At 35.5% G+C, this 23657-nt stretch overlaps 1 protein-coding gene across 1 annotated transcript in view; it reads right to left on the bottom strand.

Moving 5' to 3' along the window:
- Nucleotides 1–23044, bottom strand: part of LOC149797996 (uncharacterized) — a 38744-nt gene extending 15700 nt beyond the window's left edge. Inside the window, exons 1-17 of the mRNA XM_089960824.1 lie at nucleotides 22953–23044; nucleotides 22359–22661; nucleotides 21181–21329; nucleotides 20330–20482; nucleotides 19343–19501; nucleotides 18728–18841; nucleotides 18305–18409; nucleotides 15772–15970; nucleotides 15014–15103; nucleotides 14319–14432; nucleotides 13537–13814; nucleotides 13186–13262; nucleotides 8376–8783; nucleotides 2078–2385; nucleotides 1118–1257; nucleotides 571–708; nucleotides 5–109 (exon numbers count right to left, since the gene is read on the bottom strand). Of these exons, the coding sequence (XP_089816950.1) occupies nucleotides 5–109; nucleotides 571–708; nucleotides 1118–1257; nucleotides 2078–2385; nucleotides 8376–8783; nucleotides 13186–13262; nucleotides 13537–13814; nucleotides 14319–14432; nucleotides 15014–15103; nucleotides 15772–15970; nucleotides 18305–18409; nucleotides 18728–18841; nucleotides 19343–19501; nucleotides 20330–20482; nucleotides 21181–21329; nucleotides 22359–22643 (2822 nt within the window). The 5' untranslated portion in view covers nucleotides 22644–22661; nucleotides 22953–23044. The remainder of the gene's footprint in view (nucleotides 1–4; nucleotides 110–570; nucleotides 709–1117; nucleotides 1258–2077; nucleotides 2386–8375; nucleotides 8784–13185; nucleotides 13263–13536; nucleotides 13815–14318; nucleotides 14433–15013; nucleotides 15104–15771; nucleotides 15971–18304; nucleotides 18410–18727; nucleotides 18842–19342; nucleotides 19502–20329; nucleotides 20483–21180; nucleotides 21330–22358; nucleotides 22662–22952) is intronic.
- Between the last annotated feature and the right edge of the window lie 613 nt (nucleotides 23045–23657).

Here is a 23657-nt window from a genome sequence, read left to right as displayed (position 1 = left end):
TTACCTTTCAGTTAAGTTTTGAATTTCACTCTGTAGAAATTCAATTTTCTGCTCCAAGTCATATATTCGCGTGTTTTCCTTGGATGATTTGCCATTTTCTTCTTCAATTCTGCAAAAGAATTGCACCTAAAGCTCATTTCTCTATTTTACATTAAAATTTTCGGATTAACCATATGTTGTTGTATTTTTTTAAACGAAAAATGCACTTTTGACGCACTTTTTTATCCGTTGTTTCTAAGTTGTGGGCTATTATTTTTTCATGAATAACCTCCAATTTTCCATTGCTAAATTAGGTTCCATAACATATAATTGTTATTTAACATTTTACATGAAATGTCCTGCTGTGAAGAAAAAGAGAAGGAAATTGCAGTTTGATAGAAATAGTAAAGATTACAACAAACAATGGATACAAAACAAAACTATTCTAGATATTGACTTAGAAATGTTTAAAAGATCATCCATTAAGTACAATATATTCGATATTGAAACTGGATGTGATATGTTATACAATACTAAAATGTTATATTTGAAGATTTGATTTTCGTGTATGTTGTGTTATTTTACTCTCACATTTCTTTCTTCTTTTCCTGCAGTGGTTCTGGCAGCAAACCGTCAGATTTTTCCGGCCTGTTGTCGATAACTTTGATTAACTCATATTTCTCCGGTTCTGTCTGGGTCTCAGTTTGCTTTACTCGTGGTGTATCGGACCTGAACTTGGAAGAAACACATTTTGTTTAACCTGTATTTTATATGGTACAACCGATCATAGGCAATCACCACTAGTAGGGAAATAATTCGATTGTTTAAGAGATGCTGCTCTTGAAGAAAAGGAACGTATGCAAGGACAGTGCTCTGAAGAGAATTACACTAACTTAAGCAATGCAGTAAGAATGAGGATTATAACCAACGGCCAGGATGAGACTCAAAGACAACTCATTATATCCTATATCCCAGCTGAGTGATACACCAAGAAGCGATAAGTCCGATCTGAAACCTATAGTCGATACAAATATGATTAAATTATTGAATCAATAAATACATTGAATAGAAGGATCACACACACACACACACACACACACACACACACACAACCTCTTGAATACAATGTAGGTCTTACCCGGTAATGACCTTACTGTCGGCCCTGGACGGTGGTTTGTTCGTCTTCTTGAGATATATAACCGTTTCCGCCTTCTTCGGTTGAATAACAGATTGGGTCCTATTTATTTTGGGTCTCCCGTCTGGTCCCTGCTCTTCTTTCTACATATGATAAATTAAGATAAAGTTAAAATAATATTTTCAAACACAAGTATCATTACACCCAAGGCATCCATTGGTTTATTCCTGTCAATGAGTTTCAAATACGGCCTGAAATATCTACTATTATTATTGTATTGTGAGTATTTTAACTGCATGAAAAACATGTTTATATTTACCACTTGCCTAATCTGGAAACATATTCGGTGAGACGCATATTGTATGACATTTGATTATCATTAATAAATGTACAATCTAAAACCTGCATTAGGTTATGTTACGTAGTCAGCACATTTGAAAATATGATCCAAATAAAAGAAGATATTTTTTTCGCAACGAAACAAAATTTAAATTTAAGCCTCTTTGTTTATAAAAACGACTGTAATTTCTAGTTGAGGTATTTCTGTGATCTTCCTAAGGAACTTAAAAACAGAACGCTGTGTTCCGAATAACTTAACATCATGTGATATGACATAGAGTAATAGTAAATATTGGCCACATCTACCTTTATTCGTAAGGTTATACAGTATGCATTTACACTTCACCACTTGGTAAATTTCAAGCAACCATGATAGTAGAAGCTGGTAATATTCAATCAACCGTGACATTGGTAATATTCAGTCTACCATGACAGTAGTAGTTCGTTAATTTGAGCTGAATCCACCGACGTCGTTGAAATGGGTTTTACGTGTTACTACATGAACTATAACAAAGAGTAATAATCAATTCTATGCCAATGCACCATGATGAATATACGGCAATAACTCAGTCATTTAATTTAATATAGCTGACTAATCATAAAAAGAAATAAACAGAAACGTACAAGATGATGGAGCTGTGTTTGACAGGTAACAAGTTCTCGCTTTGCCTCTTTTATAGTTCCATCGTTGACTGCCTTCACCAAAGTGCGCCAATCTTCATTCTCTATGATATCAAACAGCTTACTGATGCTCCTGGTTTTGAAGCCAGCTCCGCTCTCCTCGCCGATAAAATCAGTCACATCTTGTAATGTGGTCTTTGCTCTGTTTATTCGTGAGGCTGTGAAATGTGTGATATTTTTCCGTGCGGATTCATCAATGATGGCCTCAATATCAGTCAACCCTTTATCCATGTGCATTTTCAATGCCGTAACTAAGAAAAATAAACGTTTTTGTTTTTACTGTGAACCTAGCATAACATGTTCATCTATATTAAGTAGTAATCTGTCTTAAACAGCCTTTAGTTCAGCAGCTTACATTAAATTGCTGTAAAAATATGCTTTTTTGGCTAATTGCCGCTTTAAGGAGACCTTTTTTTCTCTTCCCAGAAATAGCTCATGAAAACAGATTTGACAAAAGTCTAAAGCAATGAATAATGTGACATTATGCAAAATTAAAATAAGTTCGGGGTGTAATATCTTCTTATCGTCGTGTATCCAATAAATTAATCAAGATGGATTGATAAGGACCAACGCTACTAGCTGACTTGGCTGTACAACGTTATGCGTGAGGGAAGCTTAATGGAGGACACCGGTTGCGATATTGCTACAATCTAGAAAAGTAAAGTAGGTGGCTTTTCTTTTTTCAGCCGCTTCGGATTAAATATGACAGAAATAGATATGATCGATGACAATTGAAATAAAACAAGGAAAAGAAGAAAAAATGCACGATAATAGAATAATTATGCAGTGTGATTGAATTAATTTGCAAAACTGCAGTGCACGTGTGATGATAATCGCTGACGATTATGGAGATAAATTTCGTACGCACTTCTACCTTAAGCTGCTATTACTTAGGTATAAACAATTTATAGAACAAAAGGTAATTAGGATAAACTTTAAAATAGTTTTTATTACATGAGGTAAAATAAGCAAAATGGTTTATAACACAATCTGGAAATACTTACAAAACTGTGATGCAAATTATCATATCATATGCTACACTTTCAAGGGCTGATATTACTCATTAAGAAGATAAATAGATAGGTTGGAAAGCATGGAGGCAAATAGGTAAATATAAATATATATATTCACCACAGATATACAACCCCCCACCTCGAAACTACATTCTACAAACAACTCAGATAGAACGAAGACTCATCTCTTAATACATTGATGGGTGGGTGTGTACTGTCTGCATAACCATGTCTATAATAACTCCTTTCGTCACAATAAAAATCACATCTTCCTTCATGAGTTCGTTTTGCTGAAATGTTAGGGTGGAACAAATTAAACAATTCAAGAGAATACTTTTCATAGTCATTTAAAAATGTAATGAAACAGTGTAACTTACAACTATTCATTTTTCGTTGCATGATGGCCCCTGATAATGTTGTTCGAATCCGATCGAAGTGCACTTTTCATTGCCAATTAGAATATAACACATTATATGTCCACCAGAAAAGCTTCTCTTCAACTCTTTTCGTCGTTTATATCTGTAGAGTTACCACAAATTGCATAATTTTTTAACAACTGTACAGAAACGAATATAGTTTATATCTCGAAAACAATTGCCAGGTAAACACGGGGAGAGTAACGAAACATGACAATGGAGATATTGGCGAAGTAATCTGAGAAAAGTGAATCTGAACAATGACAATAGGGGTATTCATTGAAGGCAGTGGATCAGGGCACGCTACAATTAAATATGGACACGTTATTTTCTTAAGCACACTGCACATATATTTCAACACTCTCCGAAAAGGGCACTACCTGAACAATAAGCATATACTTTTGGCCCATGTTCAAGGATGACGTCTCAGATTCAGTTTCTTAAACTGGTTCAATCATGAACATTTATCCCCGGGCTTAAAAAGAAGCTTGAGGACATTGTTTTTTTTTTTTTGATCATCAGTCCGTATACACATAGGTACGTGCGTGGTGCGTGTAATGACATTGAATTCACTATACACTGTTACAGCTATACCCATGAAGCAACGGTCATTATTTCTGTCACATTTGCTAAGCTTCAGCTATAAAGTCATGTATAAGTTATAATCTACCTCTCTTGTGAATATTGCGCGGCGTTGTGTTTGATCTCTCAACATTGCCGCGGGGTCAGTGATGAACACTTACGCAAGGTTACCATGACCAGCCAGAGACCGGAAACTTGAGTTTGCAAAGGAGACATTCGCATCATTTAACAAAGGCTTGCCGTTATTACACCTTGATGCTAAAAGTTTGTTCATGGATTAAAGGAAAAGTCCACAAGGTGAAGGAGGCGTGTTCTTATCCGTCCCTACGCTGACAGACAGCGAGGGGGACATTGTCCTCTAAGTTTTATTGAATCGGTACACAGCGATATCCAATCAAAAATTTAGATACAGGGTGTGATTACAACTCAGACCCGGATGACACCGTTGGACTTGTAAAATAAAATTTAGTATTCGCCTACACGGAATGTTGATCAATATGGTTTACTCCGAGACGATGTCATTCGTAATTTGGCAACAAAACATACAGGAAGATTCTAAGGAAAGACAAAGCTTCGAGAAGGTCAGTAAGTTATTTGCTCAATTTTGCAGAATGTTACGTCATCATAATTGTAATTATTTGTAGTATGTACACTTAATTTCTAGGATCGTTTAGTATGTCGAATTTACTTTGTAGCGTTTCATTTACATGCGTATTGGAGAAATGGTCTAGAGCCTTACGTCGAGAATTTTGTAATTCACTATTAGGTTACTTCGTAGCTAACCAGTGCATTTATTAATAATTTATGTTAGAGTTTACACATGCTTGAATTGTGAAACTGGAAAATGGTTGAAGTATGTACGATTAATTCCTATGGACGTATGTATATATCAGAACAAGGATATTTGAATATTTGAGTACTTTGTGTGAGTTGTAATGTAAAGAAATGTGCCTGATTATTGTGATATTGTTTAGTATAACGGGATAAGGAATATGTACTGATGTTACGCAATTTATTGATGTATGTATAAGAAGTAATTGATACCGTGCTGTATTATGATGTTTGTTTTACCATACAAGGACATATGGGTATCTCGATGTGAACGAATGCGTGACCGAAGAAACTTAATAGCCGTTATATGATGATAGGCTGTGTGTAGTATGAGATGAGAGGGCTAAGGAAAAAGACTGTACCATCATTGTGTTTTCACAGGAGGCATTTTAGTAGACACAGAACTTCCGGTTCCATTAAGTTCCGAGTCTTCAGGAGTTGGAGACAGAATTGAGACTAGCCGAAACAGTCGAAGTCGACAGAAGTGCAGTCGGGGGGAGGGGGGCGAAGAAAGTGGAGGAGGACAAGGGGTCAAAAAAATCGAGGTCGAGGAGGAGAAGGAATTTTCAGGAAGATCGGGGAGGAAGAGGAGAAGGAATTGGGGGAATTAGGAAAGAGAAAGGATACAACAGATGAGTAGAAATACAAGGACAGATGGAAATCAATCTCACACTGCTAATCAAGTGATGCAATAGGCTAAGTAAAGGGTGGAGCGGAAGGATTAAAATTGGAAATTTGAATCATTTGATTATTGAATTGTTATTCAATTGTTTTTCGCTGAATTTCAACCTTTTTGTATCTTTAACCATCTATTGCTAACTGGGGGCTCAGAGCTTTACATATAGCTTTCACTAAATTTAACTTCCAAAAAACATAGATCCTTAGTGGGACTTCTATAATAGTTTAAACAAAATATTGGGAGTACCACGCCCAACCCATTACAATCGTCACAAAGTATATGGATAAACATTATGCCAGAACGTTTGGAATTTGTATGTCGACCATGACAGGATGCATCTGGAGTGGTTTATCTTACAATTTGATAACAGGTCTGTGTGATCAATGTATACCAACATAAATTAGACCAAAATATATGGGTCATGTCTACAGGGTCTTTTCAAGAACATCACCCATTACCAATGTGTCCTGCCACATTAACTAATCCCTAACTATAGAAATGTCCACCTATAACTTTATACGAACGTATTGGACACGAACATACAGCTTTATACGGTAACACAATTTACCACAAGAATATACATCAATTGACCACGATTTTCCAAAATCAGGCCTGAAAATAACACAACGGACCAGTATATACCACAATCTACTACAATCTACCACAATCGACTACAATCTACCACAGTCCACCAGAATCAACCACAATCCACTACAGTCTACCACAATCTACTACAATCTACCATAATCTACTATAAAAATAATGCAATCGACCAGAATCTTCTAAAATCAGGCATGGCAATAACACAACGGACCAGTATCTACCACAATCTACTGCAATCTATTATAAAAATACTGCAATCGACCAAACTCTTCTTCAAAATCAAGCGTGAAAACAACACAATAGTGTGTGCAGCAGATTTGACAGATTACTAGTAAATGCATATGTATCCACTGCATCACAGAAATAACCATGTCACAATAAATGTGTTTACGGAAATATACCAATTAAATAAAATAACGATAATGCAATAGAGTTTCGCGGCGTACGTCTTTAATTGATATCTCATTATTTCTTTCTCTTATACATTGTTTGTCACTGTCCCTTTGTTTATTTTCCTTTTCATTTGTCCTGGTGTCTTCTCTTGTGTCCCCCGTTCCACAATTCTGCCTTTCCATCTGTAGATGTCATGTATTTACTCTCTTTCATATTTTAACATCTGATTTTTTCCACTCCAGAAATTTGAAACTGTGAGCTACTGTCAGTGAGTCTGTGTTAACTAGTCTCTAACTTCTAAAGTAGTTGAGCTGTCCGTCCACAAGTCATTAAAAATATATGCAAATTCTAAGACTTTGATTTCCACATAAAAAGTTCCTATAAATCGTGGTTAGGTGATACTCGATAGTAGTTCGTCTATTCATCGTCCATCAAGTCGCGTAGATTGTTCTAAACAGAAGAAATTCTAATACAGGGATCACTATAAAAGTGATTGTATGTCAAAAAGCAACATGTGGACATGTATATGTTCAAGTCACTGATTTCTGAGAGAGAGAGAGAGAGAGAGAGAGAGGAGGAATTATCCAGTTTAATCTTCATGATCACACACACCCCAAAAAGATTTTATTTTCTCCAAAGAAATGCTAGCGACTCGAATACATTTTAACATGAAAATTTACATGTTAATTGTTGTGTTTCTTTTACTAGCTTAGTAAAGATATGTTTTACTACCTTACTAAATGTCCGAACCTATTGTTGGATCTTGCTTAAATCTGAGTACGTTTTGACTTGGATACGTTCTGATATCAGTACGGTTTGACTTGGTTTGTGTATGTTGAATTTTAGGGTACGTTTGTACTTGCTTCCGAGTGTGGTTCTTGTAGTGGAATGTGATAGATTGCGGCGATTGTTGCGGTGGATCTAGCAGATTGTATGTCAAAAAGCAACATATGAATCAAAATTAACATGTATTTATACTAAAGTAATACAAAAATGACCACAAAAGATTTAAAAGGGAGTAGTTTTTCGAGATTTATACTGTAAATCACTTTCACGAATCAGCACCCAAATGCATTGTCCCATCATGTTCTCGTTATACAGTCCTTGGTAGCGGCGTTAAAAGCCCAGTATATCCTCGTGGAAGCGCTTGCCTTACTCCTCAGGGTACGCTTCCGTGTTCTGCTTGAATTAATCGAGATATGCGTCAAGGATATGGATTTTGAGGGACATCCTGCAGCCCTTTGTGCCGTAGTTCGTCACCAGAATCTCAACCAACTCCACATAGTTTTCGGCCTTGTGATTGCCCCGAACCACTGCGACAAAGCTGTTCCAAGCCGCTTTCTCCTTACTAGTAATCTTCTTGGGGAATTCGTAGCACCCCGACGAAGACACCAGCTTTGATCTTTGTCTTAGAGAGCTTAGGGAAGAAGTCGTGAAGGTACTTGAAGGTTGCCGACTCCTTATCTAAAGCTCTGACCAATTGTTTCGTAAGGCCCAATGTGCAGTGGTGGCATCAACACCTTCCAGGGCTACATTAGTGTCTCCCGCTTTACGTTGTTCCTCCCCACAGAGAACTAGGTCCGCTGTGGCCAGTGCCACCTGTGGTAGTGCGCCTTGGTGTCTCTGATGTCCCAAAGGCAAAGACAGCACAGAAACTTGGTAAAACCGCATTGGAGACCCATCAGGAATTGTCACCATTTTGAAGTCTCAGATAACCTCCCTGCCTTTCTCATCATACTTCAAGGTGTCTGGTAAGGTCTTGATGCTGTTGCAATCCTCTTTGAGGTGCACCCAGTGAGCCAGGGGAAGAGATGGGTACTTGTTCCCATTATGGAACAGCATGGCTTTGAGGCTCGTGGATGAACTGTCATTCTGGATACAGGCGATTCCGATTGCCTCGAACCGACTGGTCACATTGTGGCAGAAGCAGAGCCCGTCTAGATGGGTGAAAAAGCTGGAAAAAGCTTGGTGACGCTTCCTCTGATCTGCGACTTGCACACTTTCATCCAGCAAGTTCCAATGCTTGAGCACAGACATCTGCAGGTTGTAATTGGACTTGGCGTGACCAAGATCTCTGATCAAGGCGTTGAGGTCCTTTGGGTTAGTAATGGTTTCTCTCCTCATCTCCACCTCTGAAATTGTCATCTGGATCTACAACGTCTTCCTCGCTCTCTGACCTGCTGCTCTTTTCTAAATACGGCTGCTCTTTCTCCGGATGAGTTGGTACCGGGAGCTCAGGGCAGTGTGGCACCAGAAGCAATGGATGAAGGAAGGTCCGGATACGTGATAGCAGGTGCATTCTTGTCAGTCCGACGTTTGGAAGGGTCCACCATGCAGAAGTAGCAGTTGCTTGCGTGGTAGGTGGGTTCCCGCCTAATTCTGGCGATAGCGAAATTCATGGCTTTCTTTTCCCATGACTAATGTGTAAGAGATTCTCGCAACATTTATCATATATGATATATTTTTGGAACAACATTGAAAATTGTTTTAATTTTTTTTTTATAGATTTAAAATTTTTAACAAATTTTAAAACATCAAATTCCGAGCAGCACTAGTCTATCTTACCTTCCAGATTTTTTTGCAATGCTCGCAGGTGAAATGAGTTGCCCAGGGTTCGTCTTGATCCCTTAGCCGCAGACATATCAAAATGCGTCTGCCGGATACTTGCAGCCTCTTGATGCCATTTCAGAAAAATACAGATAGGTATCCACTTAGGCAGCTGGAACTAAACTGAACTGATGGGCTTAAGGCCCCTGTATTCATACTACTATTTATATTACTGGAAACTCTAGAAAGATCTAGAAGTTACTCCAAACTTACTCAGCACTGAATATATCTGGAACGTTCTGGAAAATAGGTAAATTTCAAAATATCACTAACCTGGTCACAAAAACAAAGTTTGTAGGGAGTTATAGCCATTTTCTAATCATTTCAGGCATACGCAATTATGAAATAACACTTACTATCCAGGAACAAACAAACAAAATTTGTTACACGGTGTATTCACAAGATTTCAAACCTTATGTAAATGTTGTTATCTTTCGATCGAAGATATCATCGATCCAGTAAGAACCGCTTATGTCCTCAACCATCATTATTTCAAGATACCACCGAATTATTTACATGCCCGATAATCTTTCCGTCGAGTGATAAGAAAAGCTCCCTGGTACAATTGCAGCATTTTATCCTAGCCTCGGTATTATTACAGCATTTTTTTAAAGTTCTGCTCATGTTTAATTCAACTTGGTGTTTGTGTAACACAATCACGTATTCGACCAAGTTGCTCTTGACTTGTGTTTCTGGTGTCTTAGCATTAAATAGATGCAAACTGAAATATACACCCTTTCCTTATGATCTTCTATATTCTTTATCATATACCACAAATAGTTGCTTGGCCATCTGTTATAACAAAAAGTGACTTTCTGTGTACAAAGAAAATTAAAAGGTAATATTTTTCCTGGTAGTTCAGCATTAAATATTGTAGTTCCGTATTGCATGTGGTAATTACGGCATTAAATATACTATCTTGCTTTAATTTTGTTGATGCTGTCTGTAGCTCTTTCTCTAAAGATTAAAAACGTTATCAAATATATTCTCTATATCGAAATATATAATTTACAGTTTTTGTCATTAAGTTGCACCAAAAACTCGTAAATAAAACTAGAGGCAGAATGAAATAGATGTCCGCAACACCTATACTAGTAGCCTCAACACCCGCTTTAAAGAAGAACTTTGCCATACCAGACTGTGCAAAGTTATTAAACTTATATGCTGTTATATACATTTTTCTTGCATCTCTATTATAGGGTATCTGTTTATATAACTCGTTCTTAATTTCATTGATTTTCCTCAATCTATAAGTTAATCAATGGTCATAATGTCGATCATAGACTGACAACGATAAAGTTTCACTCTGAAATATATCGTTGAAATCTCGTTGTCATGTTTTCGTCTGAATTATAACATTGTTCGCCTAAAATTTGAATATGCAAACGACTTCTTTACGCTGTCTAGAACAATCGAAACAGATCTTATAATAATTGCTCTTTCTGTATTTGAGCACTTAACGTAAACGGCACACGTGATATAATACTCTTGTTTAGACACTCTGTTCCTTCATTCTTCTGTCCGTTGCAATCTTGAAGAAATAAATGTGTCCCTGTTATTCCATCTTCTGGTACTTTTTCCATTCTATTGACTAGGGGTGTATCGTTTCTACCATCCTTCATTTTTGCAATCTGTCTAGTTGTTTAGTTCATTGTCTCATCTTCAGTAATCTCCCTCTTAATTTTGTAAAATGTTCCAAACCTCTTCCCTATTAAATATGTCCAATCATGATATGCGGAGATATTATAATAAAAATTATTGCAAATTAGTTCAAATCTTCTCAGCTCTATAATGTTGTTTGTCGAATTAAATGTTTGATCATATGATAATTGTACTGAGCATTAATATAACAGTTTTCCGACATGAATGTAAATGTGAACCCTATATACTGATCCTCCTAGCTCTGTCTGATAAATGCCAATATAATATTGTATATCATTATATTGTTATCCATACTGCCCAGTTTAATTGATTTGTTGGCCAAAGTTTCATTTCACGCTGTGCCCTATACCTGTCTACTGAAAGACAACTTTCAATTTTTACGGGATCAAATGACGTTTTCTGGCGTAATCTATTATGATCTTGCTAAATATGTGATATATGTTTTATCATCTTTTGCATTAAACTGGATTGCAGGCCATGATTCAGGTGAGTTACTCGTTAGTTTTCTAAATCTGAATTATATGATTTACTGATATAAATTGTGCCATACTTGTATTCATATAAATTTAAAATAATGAAAGTGTAGATAGGGTTTTGCTTTATTTCCTATACGTTTGGTAGGTCGGTGGAACCCACGAAGCAGTCCTGACGTACTGTATTGTTATGAAAAGCTTTTTATGAGGACATGTGTCCAAACTTTCCAAGTAAATGAGTAGTAATGGCCCGGATTTTCTCAACACATTTTGAAGGTAAATAGCGTTCGCGGCCCAGGATTATCGCACAACATTTTGAAGTACAGCCGTCTAGAATGAAGATCAGAATTGAAGTTGCCAAAAACCCGGTCGTTAGGTAAGTGACACGTGAATAATAAAATGACGAAGGCCAGGCTCACAGAACACGCCAGGCGTGAAGTGACCCAGAGGTAGTAAAATTATTTAAACGTGCTTTTGTCATGGAAATTTAACGTTCTATGACTGGGTTAAGGTCAGAAGTCGGGGGAAGGTCTACCTTTAGTGGTAAAGGCTAACATTTGGCTAAAATCAAAGGTCAAGTAATGCAGTTAGATGAGAGGCCTAGGATGGACAATTGATATAATGCGCTCTCCTTCAGCGACCGCTGACATCTTATTTCTGACCTCGTAGGTTCAAGTCACTAAGGTGGGTATGTAGGGAAGATCTCTAGTAACTTCCCAAGGGTCGGTGGTTATTCGAGGAGTTTCCAAGATTATTCATTCACCAGTTATACTGGCCGCCGTAAATAGTCTATCACATGCTTCAAATGACCTTAAACCCACAAAAGAAACAAACAAATAAGATTAAGTGTCCCAGAATCGATCAACATAACACTACTCGCGCGCATACGTGTCTTACAAACACAGAAATTTAATTAATTAATGATATGACATCATCCAAATTGTCTTTAAGGCAAACTTTCTGACTTTATAAAAAATTAAGCACGTCGACAGGACAACATTTATAGAGACTTGTTCTTTACGAATCAGATTTTAGGATGATGTAGACGTTCATGGTGGAGAAAACTGGAAAATACAAGTGGAAAGAACTGCGTTTGGATAAACGACAAGTACAATTTCACTTATCTGCACAGGGCATCAAACGTGTAACCACAAAGGTAAAAAGAGAGCGCATTACCATCGAACTATCCTGGTCTTTACCAAAGTGTCCTCTTCAAAGTCAGCAAATATTATGCCAGTAAGTAAAGTTCAACAATGCTCAATTTGTATTTCGTGCAAAAACAGTTAGATGAGTGACTGATTCGTAATTTAAGGGTTGGGGTTCTTTGGCCGGCTGCCTCGGTGTGTCTTTGGGAAAGAAAAAAACAATTGCACTGGATTCATTTTATTTAGTTATTTTGAAAAGAGGCGCAAGCGAAATATCCACTCTATTACATTTTTAATACATCTGTGTTTTTTGAAAATATAAATCTGAAAATACTGTCAGTATTTTCAAACAGGAGAAGCGTTTCTCTCTCTCTCTTTATATATATATATATATATATATATATATATATATATATATATATATATATATATATATATATATATATATATATATATATATGCACACACACACATATGTATATATGCACACATAAACATAAATTGTACTTCTCTAAGCATGAAATGTTGAAGTTGTCACAAACCATTTGCTTGCCTGTCATCGTACTTAGTGAAAATCAATATGTTATTGAGTATTGTTTCTTGTATTTGAAATTCTAGAATCATATGTCTCGTTTTCTACTAAGCACGGAGCTCAAACTGATCATTCAAGGCTTGTAAACCTTTAACCGTCTCTACTCGTTCGTTAGTGGAGTCCAACTGCAAACTGCAAAGACCCAGATCTGTTGTTGCATAATGCGCCGGCAGATCTGAGTCGGTACAGTTTGTTAGGTAGAACAAGCAACATTAATGCATGAGCATTATGCTAGAGCAGGTCAGGATCTTTGTCGTTTGCAGTTTGACTCGACTAATAAGCGAGTATAGACGGTGTGTGTTTTACGTAGAAATCCTGGTCTGGATTCTAAATCTAATATGTACACAATTGCTCCACACTACACAGAATCCCGTTATTGTCTGTCGCAGCTGCATTGAACGAGAACTATTTCATTTGTGCAAAACCTTTTGTTATTAATTGTCCTTTCTTGCTAAGATGCACGGCTGGCCAAACACAGCACCGAACGACAGTCCCGGAATTTCCATAAGGTTGAAATATTTCAGTATCGAGTGTTGTGCCTGGTTCACAGACTGTGAGCGTTATCGGCGGGTTCAGTATACACATCATCCAAGTAACTTCTATGCACCGGTCCAAATAATCTGTAACCTTGTTGTCAGGTACAAACGACAGTTTCGGGTCTCCTTCTATTTGCTTCTTTATGGACTGTATAATAATAATAATAATAATAATAATGATAATAATAATAATGATGATGATGACGACGACGACGATGATGATGATACAATGACTTTAACAAAGATGACGTGCATAATGATGAAAATGATTTTGACTAAAACGAAGATGATGATGTCGATAATGATGATTTACTTATATGAACTTAGGAGAAATCGTATATATCTACTTGGCTATTTACCCATTGTATGTGTGTGTGTGTGTGTGTGTGTGTGTGTGTGTGTTTGAGAGAGAGAGAGGGAGAGAGAGAGAGAGAGAGAGAGAATCTAAAATTGAAGTATCCCAAAGATTGAGAACTATACAAATACACGGCATATTAAGGTACACAGCTTGGGTGGAATTTACCATAAGAATTCAAACGATGTGTATTTCAGTACATGTATGGGTGTATTTATCTTTCTCTCTCTCGTATACAGCCATACACGCGCACACCCATTAATATGAGCTGGAAAATTAATGGAAACGTATATCAACCATTTTCAACATAGGAATGGACACAACTGCAACGCGCTTCCGTAGCTCGTGCACATTCTGAGAGGCATCATTTAGGATTGTCTGCTGGTGTGGGACAGGGCTCATCTCTATGTCCTGAAAGTGCAAATGTGTTTACGCATTTACATGACATTTGAAACTTTGATTATAAAGCACTCGATTTAAGTCTTGAGATTCAATCAAATGAAAATACCAAGAAACAAATAAGCATTAAACTCCTAACATATGAATATTGTTCGAAAATTAGAATATCGGTATTAGCTATTTCCATCGTAGGGGTGTCCATGACTGGAATTTTGGGATTTTTATCAAGCTCATGAGACATTTGAGAATTCAGACTCCTTGGGTAAATATCATATGCAGATAACAACTGTCCATTGGCTATGAAATTTAATGGTATAAAATTTCGATTTTACTACAATGATCATTTTCCATTTCTTTCCATTTAACCGTGATCACGATATTTTGGCATGTTATGCTAGAATAATGTAGCCGTCATTGCCTGTAAAAAAAAATAAGCATTGAGCAGAATCCAGAACAATTCCATTTGATTAAACATGCAAGTCAGGAGGTACAGACAGATACACAACATTGTTATATTCATGTCTCATATTGTGGACCTAAGGCCTCATGTTTGATACCAAATAGTTCAACTCAAGGCAAAGTAGTCCACTTACCTTATGTAAGTAAATCATCTCTTTCTCCAGGGTAGTCTTCAAATGTTTTAGCTGTGTTTCCGACGCTTCAAGACATGTTGTGTATGAGATCTGAAAATATATAGGAAGAAGATAATGTTTAATGAACTTCAACCTACTGAAAGGTTTCATGAAAAAGTTACACATTGAAAACGAATGATTGCCTTGGACAAACTATTGAGAAAATAAACATCGTTTTCAGAGCAATTATGATATTTGGATTATGAAGTGTTCAGTTTCATGTTTGCTTTATTTTATTACACATTGTTTGGGGCGGGTCTCTTTCTTATAGACATGTGAGAGTGAGAACAATTATAAAAACTAGAAGATATTTTGAAAAAAAATCTAATTACGAGTAGGAGAACAGTCTTTTTGGCATCATTCTAAGGACGAAAATGATAGTTTCTTAAGAGTAGTGTGTCCTCGAAGTCTAAAGTTTGTCAAAATGTGTCCCTTAGTCCTAGTCCGGTAGCATAAGCACAAATGAATGCCAAATCTGACAGAAAGAATGGCAGACGTATATACACAGAGACTAAATAGATTAATTTACTTGCCACTTAGAAACATGTAGCAATATCTCATTTGAAAGAAGTAATCTCATAGATATAGTGACTCAGGTTGTCAAGCATACATACATACATACATACATACATACATACACATACATACATACAGATAGACAGACATACAGAAAGACAGACAGACAGAAAGATATACATATGAAAGATGAGGTTAAATACCATGAGGATCTTTAGAAGAGATGAAATGACCTCCTCCTCGGATGACTTCTGCTTCATGCACTTCTCACGTGCATTCTGCCACTCATGGTGGAAAAGGTCGGTGAACTTTTCGACCAGAATCTGAGGCCTGTTTGGATCTATTAGGTCTGTTATGTGCGGGTTCTCAAACTTCATAACTTCGTTCGAAATTTTGCTCAATCTGCGAAGATAATTAACTTTGTGCATATCCGAATACATTAAGAAGGTTGTCGTCGATTTATGTTTAAGGCATACTTGTGTTTGTTTTTGTTCTCATTACCCAATATGCTGGAGATAAAATTATATTTTTAATAATAGTGTGATTGCAGATTTAATCTTGAGAATATATATATATATATATATATATATATATATATATATATATATATATATATATATATATATATATATATATATATATATATATATGTATGTATGTATATTTGATTTAATTTGATTTAATTTATATTTGGTTTGATTTAATTGTTCGTTTGTTATTTTTTTAAAATATAATTTCCATTACATGCTATTGTAATGTAACTTAATTTACTGGATTTGACATTTTCCATATATTCAGTTCAGGTTGACCTGTCTGTTTTTTTTTTTCATAAACACTAATAATAGAACATTGTATCTAAGGCTGACCTAGTTCCTGACCTTGATCCAGATTCAGTAAGGGAAGAAGTAAACAACTTTTTCTATATTCATTATTATTCTTTCTCAGAATAAATTCATTGGTTTTAGTCGAAGCCATAAAGGGAATACGTGATATTAGGCATGTTAAAAGCTTCTATCTTGTTCTAGAAACAAGATCATGTGATCCTCATACGGGAATCTGTTTTGCGTCTTAAATTAGTGTATATTTTTTTACCATAGAGACTTTAGTCAGTTGGGCTATAAACCATTGACACTTAAAGGTGTTTTATTGTGACCAGTTTGAGTTGAAATTGTATAATAAGACTAGAAAACCGCTCCGGTAGCCTAGTGGTTAGAGCGTCCACCTCGGATGCGGAAGTTCGTGGGTTCGATCCCCGACCGAGTCATACCAAAGACTTACAAAAATGGTACTAACGGCTGCCTCGCTTGGCACTCAGCATTAAGAGTTTAGTGTTAGGACTGGTCGGCCAGGTGTCAGGAAAATGTGACTGGGTGGGATATCATGCTACATGATGCACCACTGCTAGACATCACTATAAATTGACACACTGCAGACAACGTAGCGATATGACTGAAAAATTGTTAAAGCTACGTTAAAAATCCAAACCACACACACACACACACACACACACACACACAAGACTAAAAAAAAGACAGCCACGGACAAATAAAATCATCTTTTTGGAAGCGGCACATTTTCTTTTAAATAATTATCTAAAAAAATTTGTTAGTCACCCAATATAAATATCCAGGATATAGTTTCCGCTTACAGAAATTAACATAAAATAACAGATGGCGATATGGCTCATCGATTTCTTGGTCAATGTAAAATATTTTTTCAGCATCCGCATCAAGTTGAAGTAAACTAGTTGAAAGATTACAAACTGAATTCTTATATTCCTATACAAATAGTAATGTAAAACTTTGTAACCTCAACGAATATTCTGATTTTTGTTTGTCATGTCTCTGTTTTGTGTGTACCTTTGAAAAAGACTCATTTGTTGTCAAAATCACTCGGGCTAGTTAGAAACTAGTTCTGCAATGTTCGTTGTCAGTTTATTGCATTATCTTAATCAATCTCTGACACACGTGATCCTTCACTGGATCCAGTGCACTTGAAAGGACTGTTATTCTCCATATCATATATATATATATATATATATATATATATATATATATATATATATATATATATATATTCGGTTCTGAAGACTCGGATAATAAGATAGCTACACGTTTTTATTTTATGGATAAACTAGAGAAGCACTATTGTATTGTTGTATTGTTATACCTGAAAAAGTACCTGTTTAATAATAAAGATATGGGGTTGGAAAGTTGCCGTAATTTCAGTTTTACATGCCAGAAAGAGTGAACGGATAATATATCAAAGGTCTCGAATCCGTCCAAGTTCATATGTTCTATTTGTTTTTTAACTTTTATGTAAAATTATATTTGCTCGCAAAATGGAGAAAAAAGCCTCACTTGTTTCAGTTCTCTGAGCAAAATTGTATAAAACAGACATAGCTACACATGTTACCATCCATGTGAACGTGTTTTGTCGTATTGGCTGAAAATGCAATGTATCCGGTCGTATCACAGACCTGCCGGTGATTCCTAATGCATGTAAACACCAACTGGGCGTTGATGATAAATCCTCATTATAAACGACAGTTTTATTCATTGGATATAATCAGATTTGTTAGTCTAATATTAAGTATCTGATTCTTGTACAAGAATCCAAATAATGACCGTTTGGACATATGTTCATAAACGTTTAATGATGTTCAAAAAAGTTTTATGAACTAAGGGAATATTTATTCGTTTAATATGATGATGGAAATCATTTATTCTGTTGTACCTTGTACTCAGTTCTTCGACCTTTTCCTGTAGTCTTTTATTGTCCTCTCTGAGGTCTTGTTCTGTTTTCTCAACCTCTTCAACCGTTGCACGCATGCTAACTGTACTGAAAAATGATTAATACTATCTTATGCAGATGTCAAATTGTGCATTCTACTTTATATGTAGTCTGTCATGTAAATTTGCTTTAAAAAACAATTTTATATTGGTACCCTGACAGTGTGTCATTCAAGAACACGCATATCGGCATAGCATCTTGATTTCAACTAGGTGATCATATTGAGAAAAGAAGTCACACTATCAGTTTAACATAGCTTGGAATCGATCTTAGTTGGTGTGTATGTTTGTCCGTCCGTTTGTTCGTGAAACTATTCGCCCTAATGTTTGTTTGTATGTTACTCTATCTGTTTGTACTTTATCTTACCTTCTGGCTACAGTTTCAAACTGGTCGTAGGTGTTTAGTTTCTTCTCTAGTTGCGCGATCTTCTCGTCTCTGTCCTTAACATTCTTCATCAAAGTTTGAATAGCTCCCTCATTTCTGAAGTAACGATAGACAATATTAGTGAGAAAGTCAGTTGTAACAGGATCTTAATCGAAACCTGCATTAAAAGCAATCCCTATTTTGGTGACACATATCAAAACCGCCCATTTTTATGTGAGGTCTTAATATTGCATAAATATAGTTTTTTCTAAGCAAGATGCTGATTTACGTTTTGCCACTTCCGAGAGGACTGTATTTAATTTAGTTTATGGAAGGAATTGCAAAGTACTCACTGCATATGGAGAGAGGGGGGGGGGAGAGACGGGAAGACAATTAATATAGAAATTGTAATGAAAATTAATGTAATTTAATGCCTTATGAGATACCGAAAATTATTAAATAAAATCAATTTTGTTCTGAAAAAGTTATGATATAGATTGTAAGCTATTATGACCAATTGGCCCATAGTAAACGAATAATCAGGTCTAGCTATTGTAAATATTTATTTGTGTTTATATAATAATGCAGAAGTCAAATAGTATTGATCTCAATGCTCACGTTTTAGTCATTTGTAGCACTTGATCCTCATAGTTGTGAATTTTATTGTCTTGCTGTCGAATTGTTTCATCTCTTTCCGCCAGCAACCTCTTCAGCTCGTTCACTGTTTCGTTTTCTTTCGAGTAGCTCGAAAGTGGCGTCGACTTCGTATTGTCTTGGCTGTTAACAGAGCATAACGGAGTTCAAAACCCCTGATTTCCTTCTTTCATCCTTGATTTTCTTTCTGTCTATCTCAATATAGAAATGTAGCATGATGTCCCACCCAGTCACATTTTCCTGACACCAGGCCGACCAGTCCTAACACTAACCTTTTAATGCTGAACGCCAAGCGAGGCAGCTGTTAGTACCATTTTTAAGTCTCTGGTATGACTCGGCCGGGGATCAAACCCACGAACTCCCGCATCCGAGGCGGACGCTCTGACCACTAGGCCACCGGAGCGGTATATATATATATATATATATATATATATATATATATATATATATATATATATATATATACGAAAAGATTTACTAAGAGAACAATTTTTAAAATGTTCACAAATACTGAAGTCTGGCTTTATTTATCCAGACTTTACTTATGTACGCAGTAGACTGCTTAGCATCTGTGTTACAGCTAGAGATTCGAGTATATTCTAACATGTAGCATTGCAGTCCCAGCTTTCAAAACAACAATATGTAAGGAAAATACACAGCTGAGTTAGACTGAGTTGTAGTGGAACAAAGAACATTGTAAATTCTTAAGTAGAATTCATTATGTGACTGCAATTTATGTGCTCAAAATAAGCACTGGGTACCGTATTTATGTATTATTTGTATTTTCTGTACAGTCGATGTCACTGCACACAAGCATACACATAACACAACACATCACGGTCATATAGATGCATATACAGATATTTTGTGAATTAAAATGTGATATTTAAAACTTTGTGTTGATATGAGATGACAAGCTTTAAGAATGTTGTACAAAGAGAGTATACTCACTCTCCATTCATTAGTGTCACTTGTTCCTCGTACTTCTTTAGCTTCTTATCCAAATGTTTAATAGTTTGATCTCTTTCCCGAATCGTTCTTTTAAGTTCTTCTGTAGTTTCCTCAACGTTGTTAGACGGGGATATGCCTTGCTGTGCTCTTATGCTGCAAGAGATAATTGAAAATCAGAATGTTCAATATCAAACTTGCGTTCTTAGCAATACTTTCTGGTGACAAGTTATAGGGTCAAAAGTTTGGACATTTCAGTCAAACCCAACTTGGCTTTGGACAACACACTCGCCGCATTATGTTATGTTCTTATATTAACATTTGTTTCAAAAGACTGACATGGTAAGATTTGGAAAGGATTAACGAAACTATTTGAGATGGAATTATTTTAAACATGTAGAAATAAATATACATGTAATTGAACAATATTATATATCCTGCTTCTTCAGGCGTTGGCTATTTACGTCTTTAATTCTTTCCCACAGATAACGTCCTATTTTCAGTTGTACTTTAGATATAGAGGATGGTACTTACTATACATTTAATCAAAATGTAGCTCCTAAAACCTAGTATGGATAACAAAAAAGTCGTTTGGAAAAAGACCATTTCAAATTAATTTCCCTTTCAGATCCCCTTCTCCCATTTCTCCTCACCCCTCCACCCTTCCCTCGTCTATGTGACAACGAACATGGAATAAATATATTCTCTCTCTCCCTCTATCTCTGTCTCTCTCTCTCTCTCTGGTCGAAAATATTATTCTACCTGGAATTGAACCCATGACAGATGTTTAAAATCATTGCTTTATGATTTTTATTGTAATAATTTTTCAAACAACCATGTTCTTAATAATTTACCTGTTTCTTCCCACTGAATCTCCCTCATCTTCTGTAATTGTTTGGTTTAGCATGGAAGGTGTCGGAAACTGACTGAGACTCTCAACTGACGATCGCCAGGAAGTGTCCCCTTTGTCAAACGAAGAAAAGCCCTGCTCCTTCAGCTCTTTCTGCGTTAAATTCAAAGCGCTGACTATATAATTCTTAACATGCATATATATATATATATATATATATATATATATATATATATATATATATATATATATATATATATATATATATATATATATATATATATATACATACATACATACATATATATATATATATATATATATATATATATATATATATATATATATATATATATATATATATATATATATATATATATATATATATATATTGAATAGAATCAAGGATGGACAAATGAATTCATTAATAGTTTGCAATGTATCGAGGTCTCTATTTATTCATTTAGTCGTCCGTTTGTTTATAGCATCATTAATTCCTCTCTCTCTCTCATTTTCTCTCTCGGTTAATCTATCGGTCTAGCTGCTGAATAACAATTAATTCCAGGCAATTGCATTTTATGATAACACGAAATCCTGAATTCAAAAGTTAAATAGAGATGTACAAAATGGAATCGAGGTTTGATAATTTTGAATCACTGTTTCTCTTTTATATGTCACCTATCGCATTGTTGTAATTAGTTTGTGTGTTCAAGGTAAGTGTGTATTTAATGTACTTGTGTATTCAAAGTAATTGTTTATTTAAGGTACATGTGTATTCAAGGTAATTGTGCGTTGAAGGTACTTGTGTATTCAGTGTACTTGTGTATTCAAAGTAATTGTGTATTCAATGTACTTGTGGATTCAAGGTACTTTGTATTCAAAATAATTGTGTATTCAAAATACTTATGTATTCAAGGTACTTGTGTATTTAAGGTAATTGTATATTCCAAGTACTTGTGTATTCAAGGTACTTTTATATTCGAAGTAATTGTGTATTCAGTGTAGTTGTGTATTTAAGATAAAAATGTATTGAATGTACTTCTCAATTGGATTTAACATTTGATATAAGTTCAATATATATATTTTTTAAAATCTGGCCTGAATGGCAGTCAGAACAATGCTGTCATTTTCGTGTTTGTCATAATTATCCTGAGAAAAGCTCTTTACATAAACATAACATACCAATCTAAGTTTACATGCATCTATTTCTTGCCGTGCTCCTTCCAGAAAATCAAATTTTACATGATTAATAGTTTCCGTTTCGTCTTTCCACCCATTCTTTTTCAAATGTTCTTGCAAGAAATCCACAATAAAGGTAACGTTTTCCGTTTGGGGTAGAATATCAGGTTTTGAAATGAACTGTAATCCCTTTTTGGCTTTGGCGACTCGAAATGAAGTCAAATTTGAGAAGTCATTCTTTTCCAGGTCAGTTAAAATACCGTCTATTTCTTTTATTCTGTCCTCCATAGTCTCCAAGCAACTGAACTGAAACAAAGGTAGTATGAACCAAATGCTTAATATTTGCTTATTTTAGAATGCATATTCTACTTATGCCGAGGATAATCATGAATATACTTTGCTTTAATGAAGTATCAATAAAAACATAAAGTACTGTAAACTGATATGAACATCACACTGCATTGAATACGTGATCACTGCACTAATTATATTTTCTATTTTATACATCATTTAGCTACCTGCATTTTATGGCATACAAATTAAGCATTTGTTAGGTGCAAGAGCCTACTCTTTAATTTAATTAGAAAGTAATTTTACCTTAGATGTGATGTAATCACGTAGCCATATCCCAGACTATACTTGCGCCATATTAAAAAGACGACTATTTTTCTTCGACATATATCGCCATATTGATTGAAGTAAGGTAACTGAAAGATCGATATTTGTTTGCATTCTTTTGGAGGTATGCTATGTGGGTCCTTTGTTTCCGTTGTATATTCTTGAATAAATCTTAATGGTTTTTCACTTACTTTGTGACTTGAGTAACGAAGTGTACACACAAACAATGGACTGATATGAGGAGGCATTGAATAGATATTGGCGTACAGCATGAATACGTGAATTCCCTGTAAAGATACCTCCCCGCGATGAGTTTTCTCAATATTTAATATGGTAATGTCACTTTCTGCAAAACCCGTATTATTAGTTATCTATTACAAAGACTGTACTTGTTGATGACGAAAAATTTAAAAGTAAATAAAACAAAAATACAAATATGTTTAGTAGCACAAAACGTGAATGTGTATGAATAGCACAGACCCTTTGATAATACAAAGGTGTCAGCCAACGATTCCCCTCGAGTATTTCAATCACGTCTTGACAAATTCTACTTCTATGTTGAAGCTGTGTCCACCCAGCCATCCTCATCTGAATTTTGTTTTGTCCTGTAGAGAGAGAGAGAGAGAGAGAGAGAGAGAGAGAGAGAGAGAGAGAGATGTGTGATTAAGGGAGGTGGGTAATAAA

The sequence above is a fragment of the Sinohyriopsis cumingii genome, chromosome 6, assembly GCF_028554795.1.
Source record: "Sinohyriopsis cumingii isolate HCF-2022 chromosome 6, ASM2855479v2, whole genome shotgun sequence".
Classification (NCBI taxonomy): Eukaryota; Metazoa; Mollusca; class Bivalvia; order Unionida; family Unionidae; genus Sinohyriopsis; species Sinohyriopsis cumingii.
Note: the sequence above shows the minus strand (reverse complement) of the source record. Positions and strands in the feature narration are given on the sequence as shown.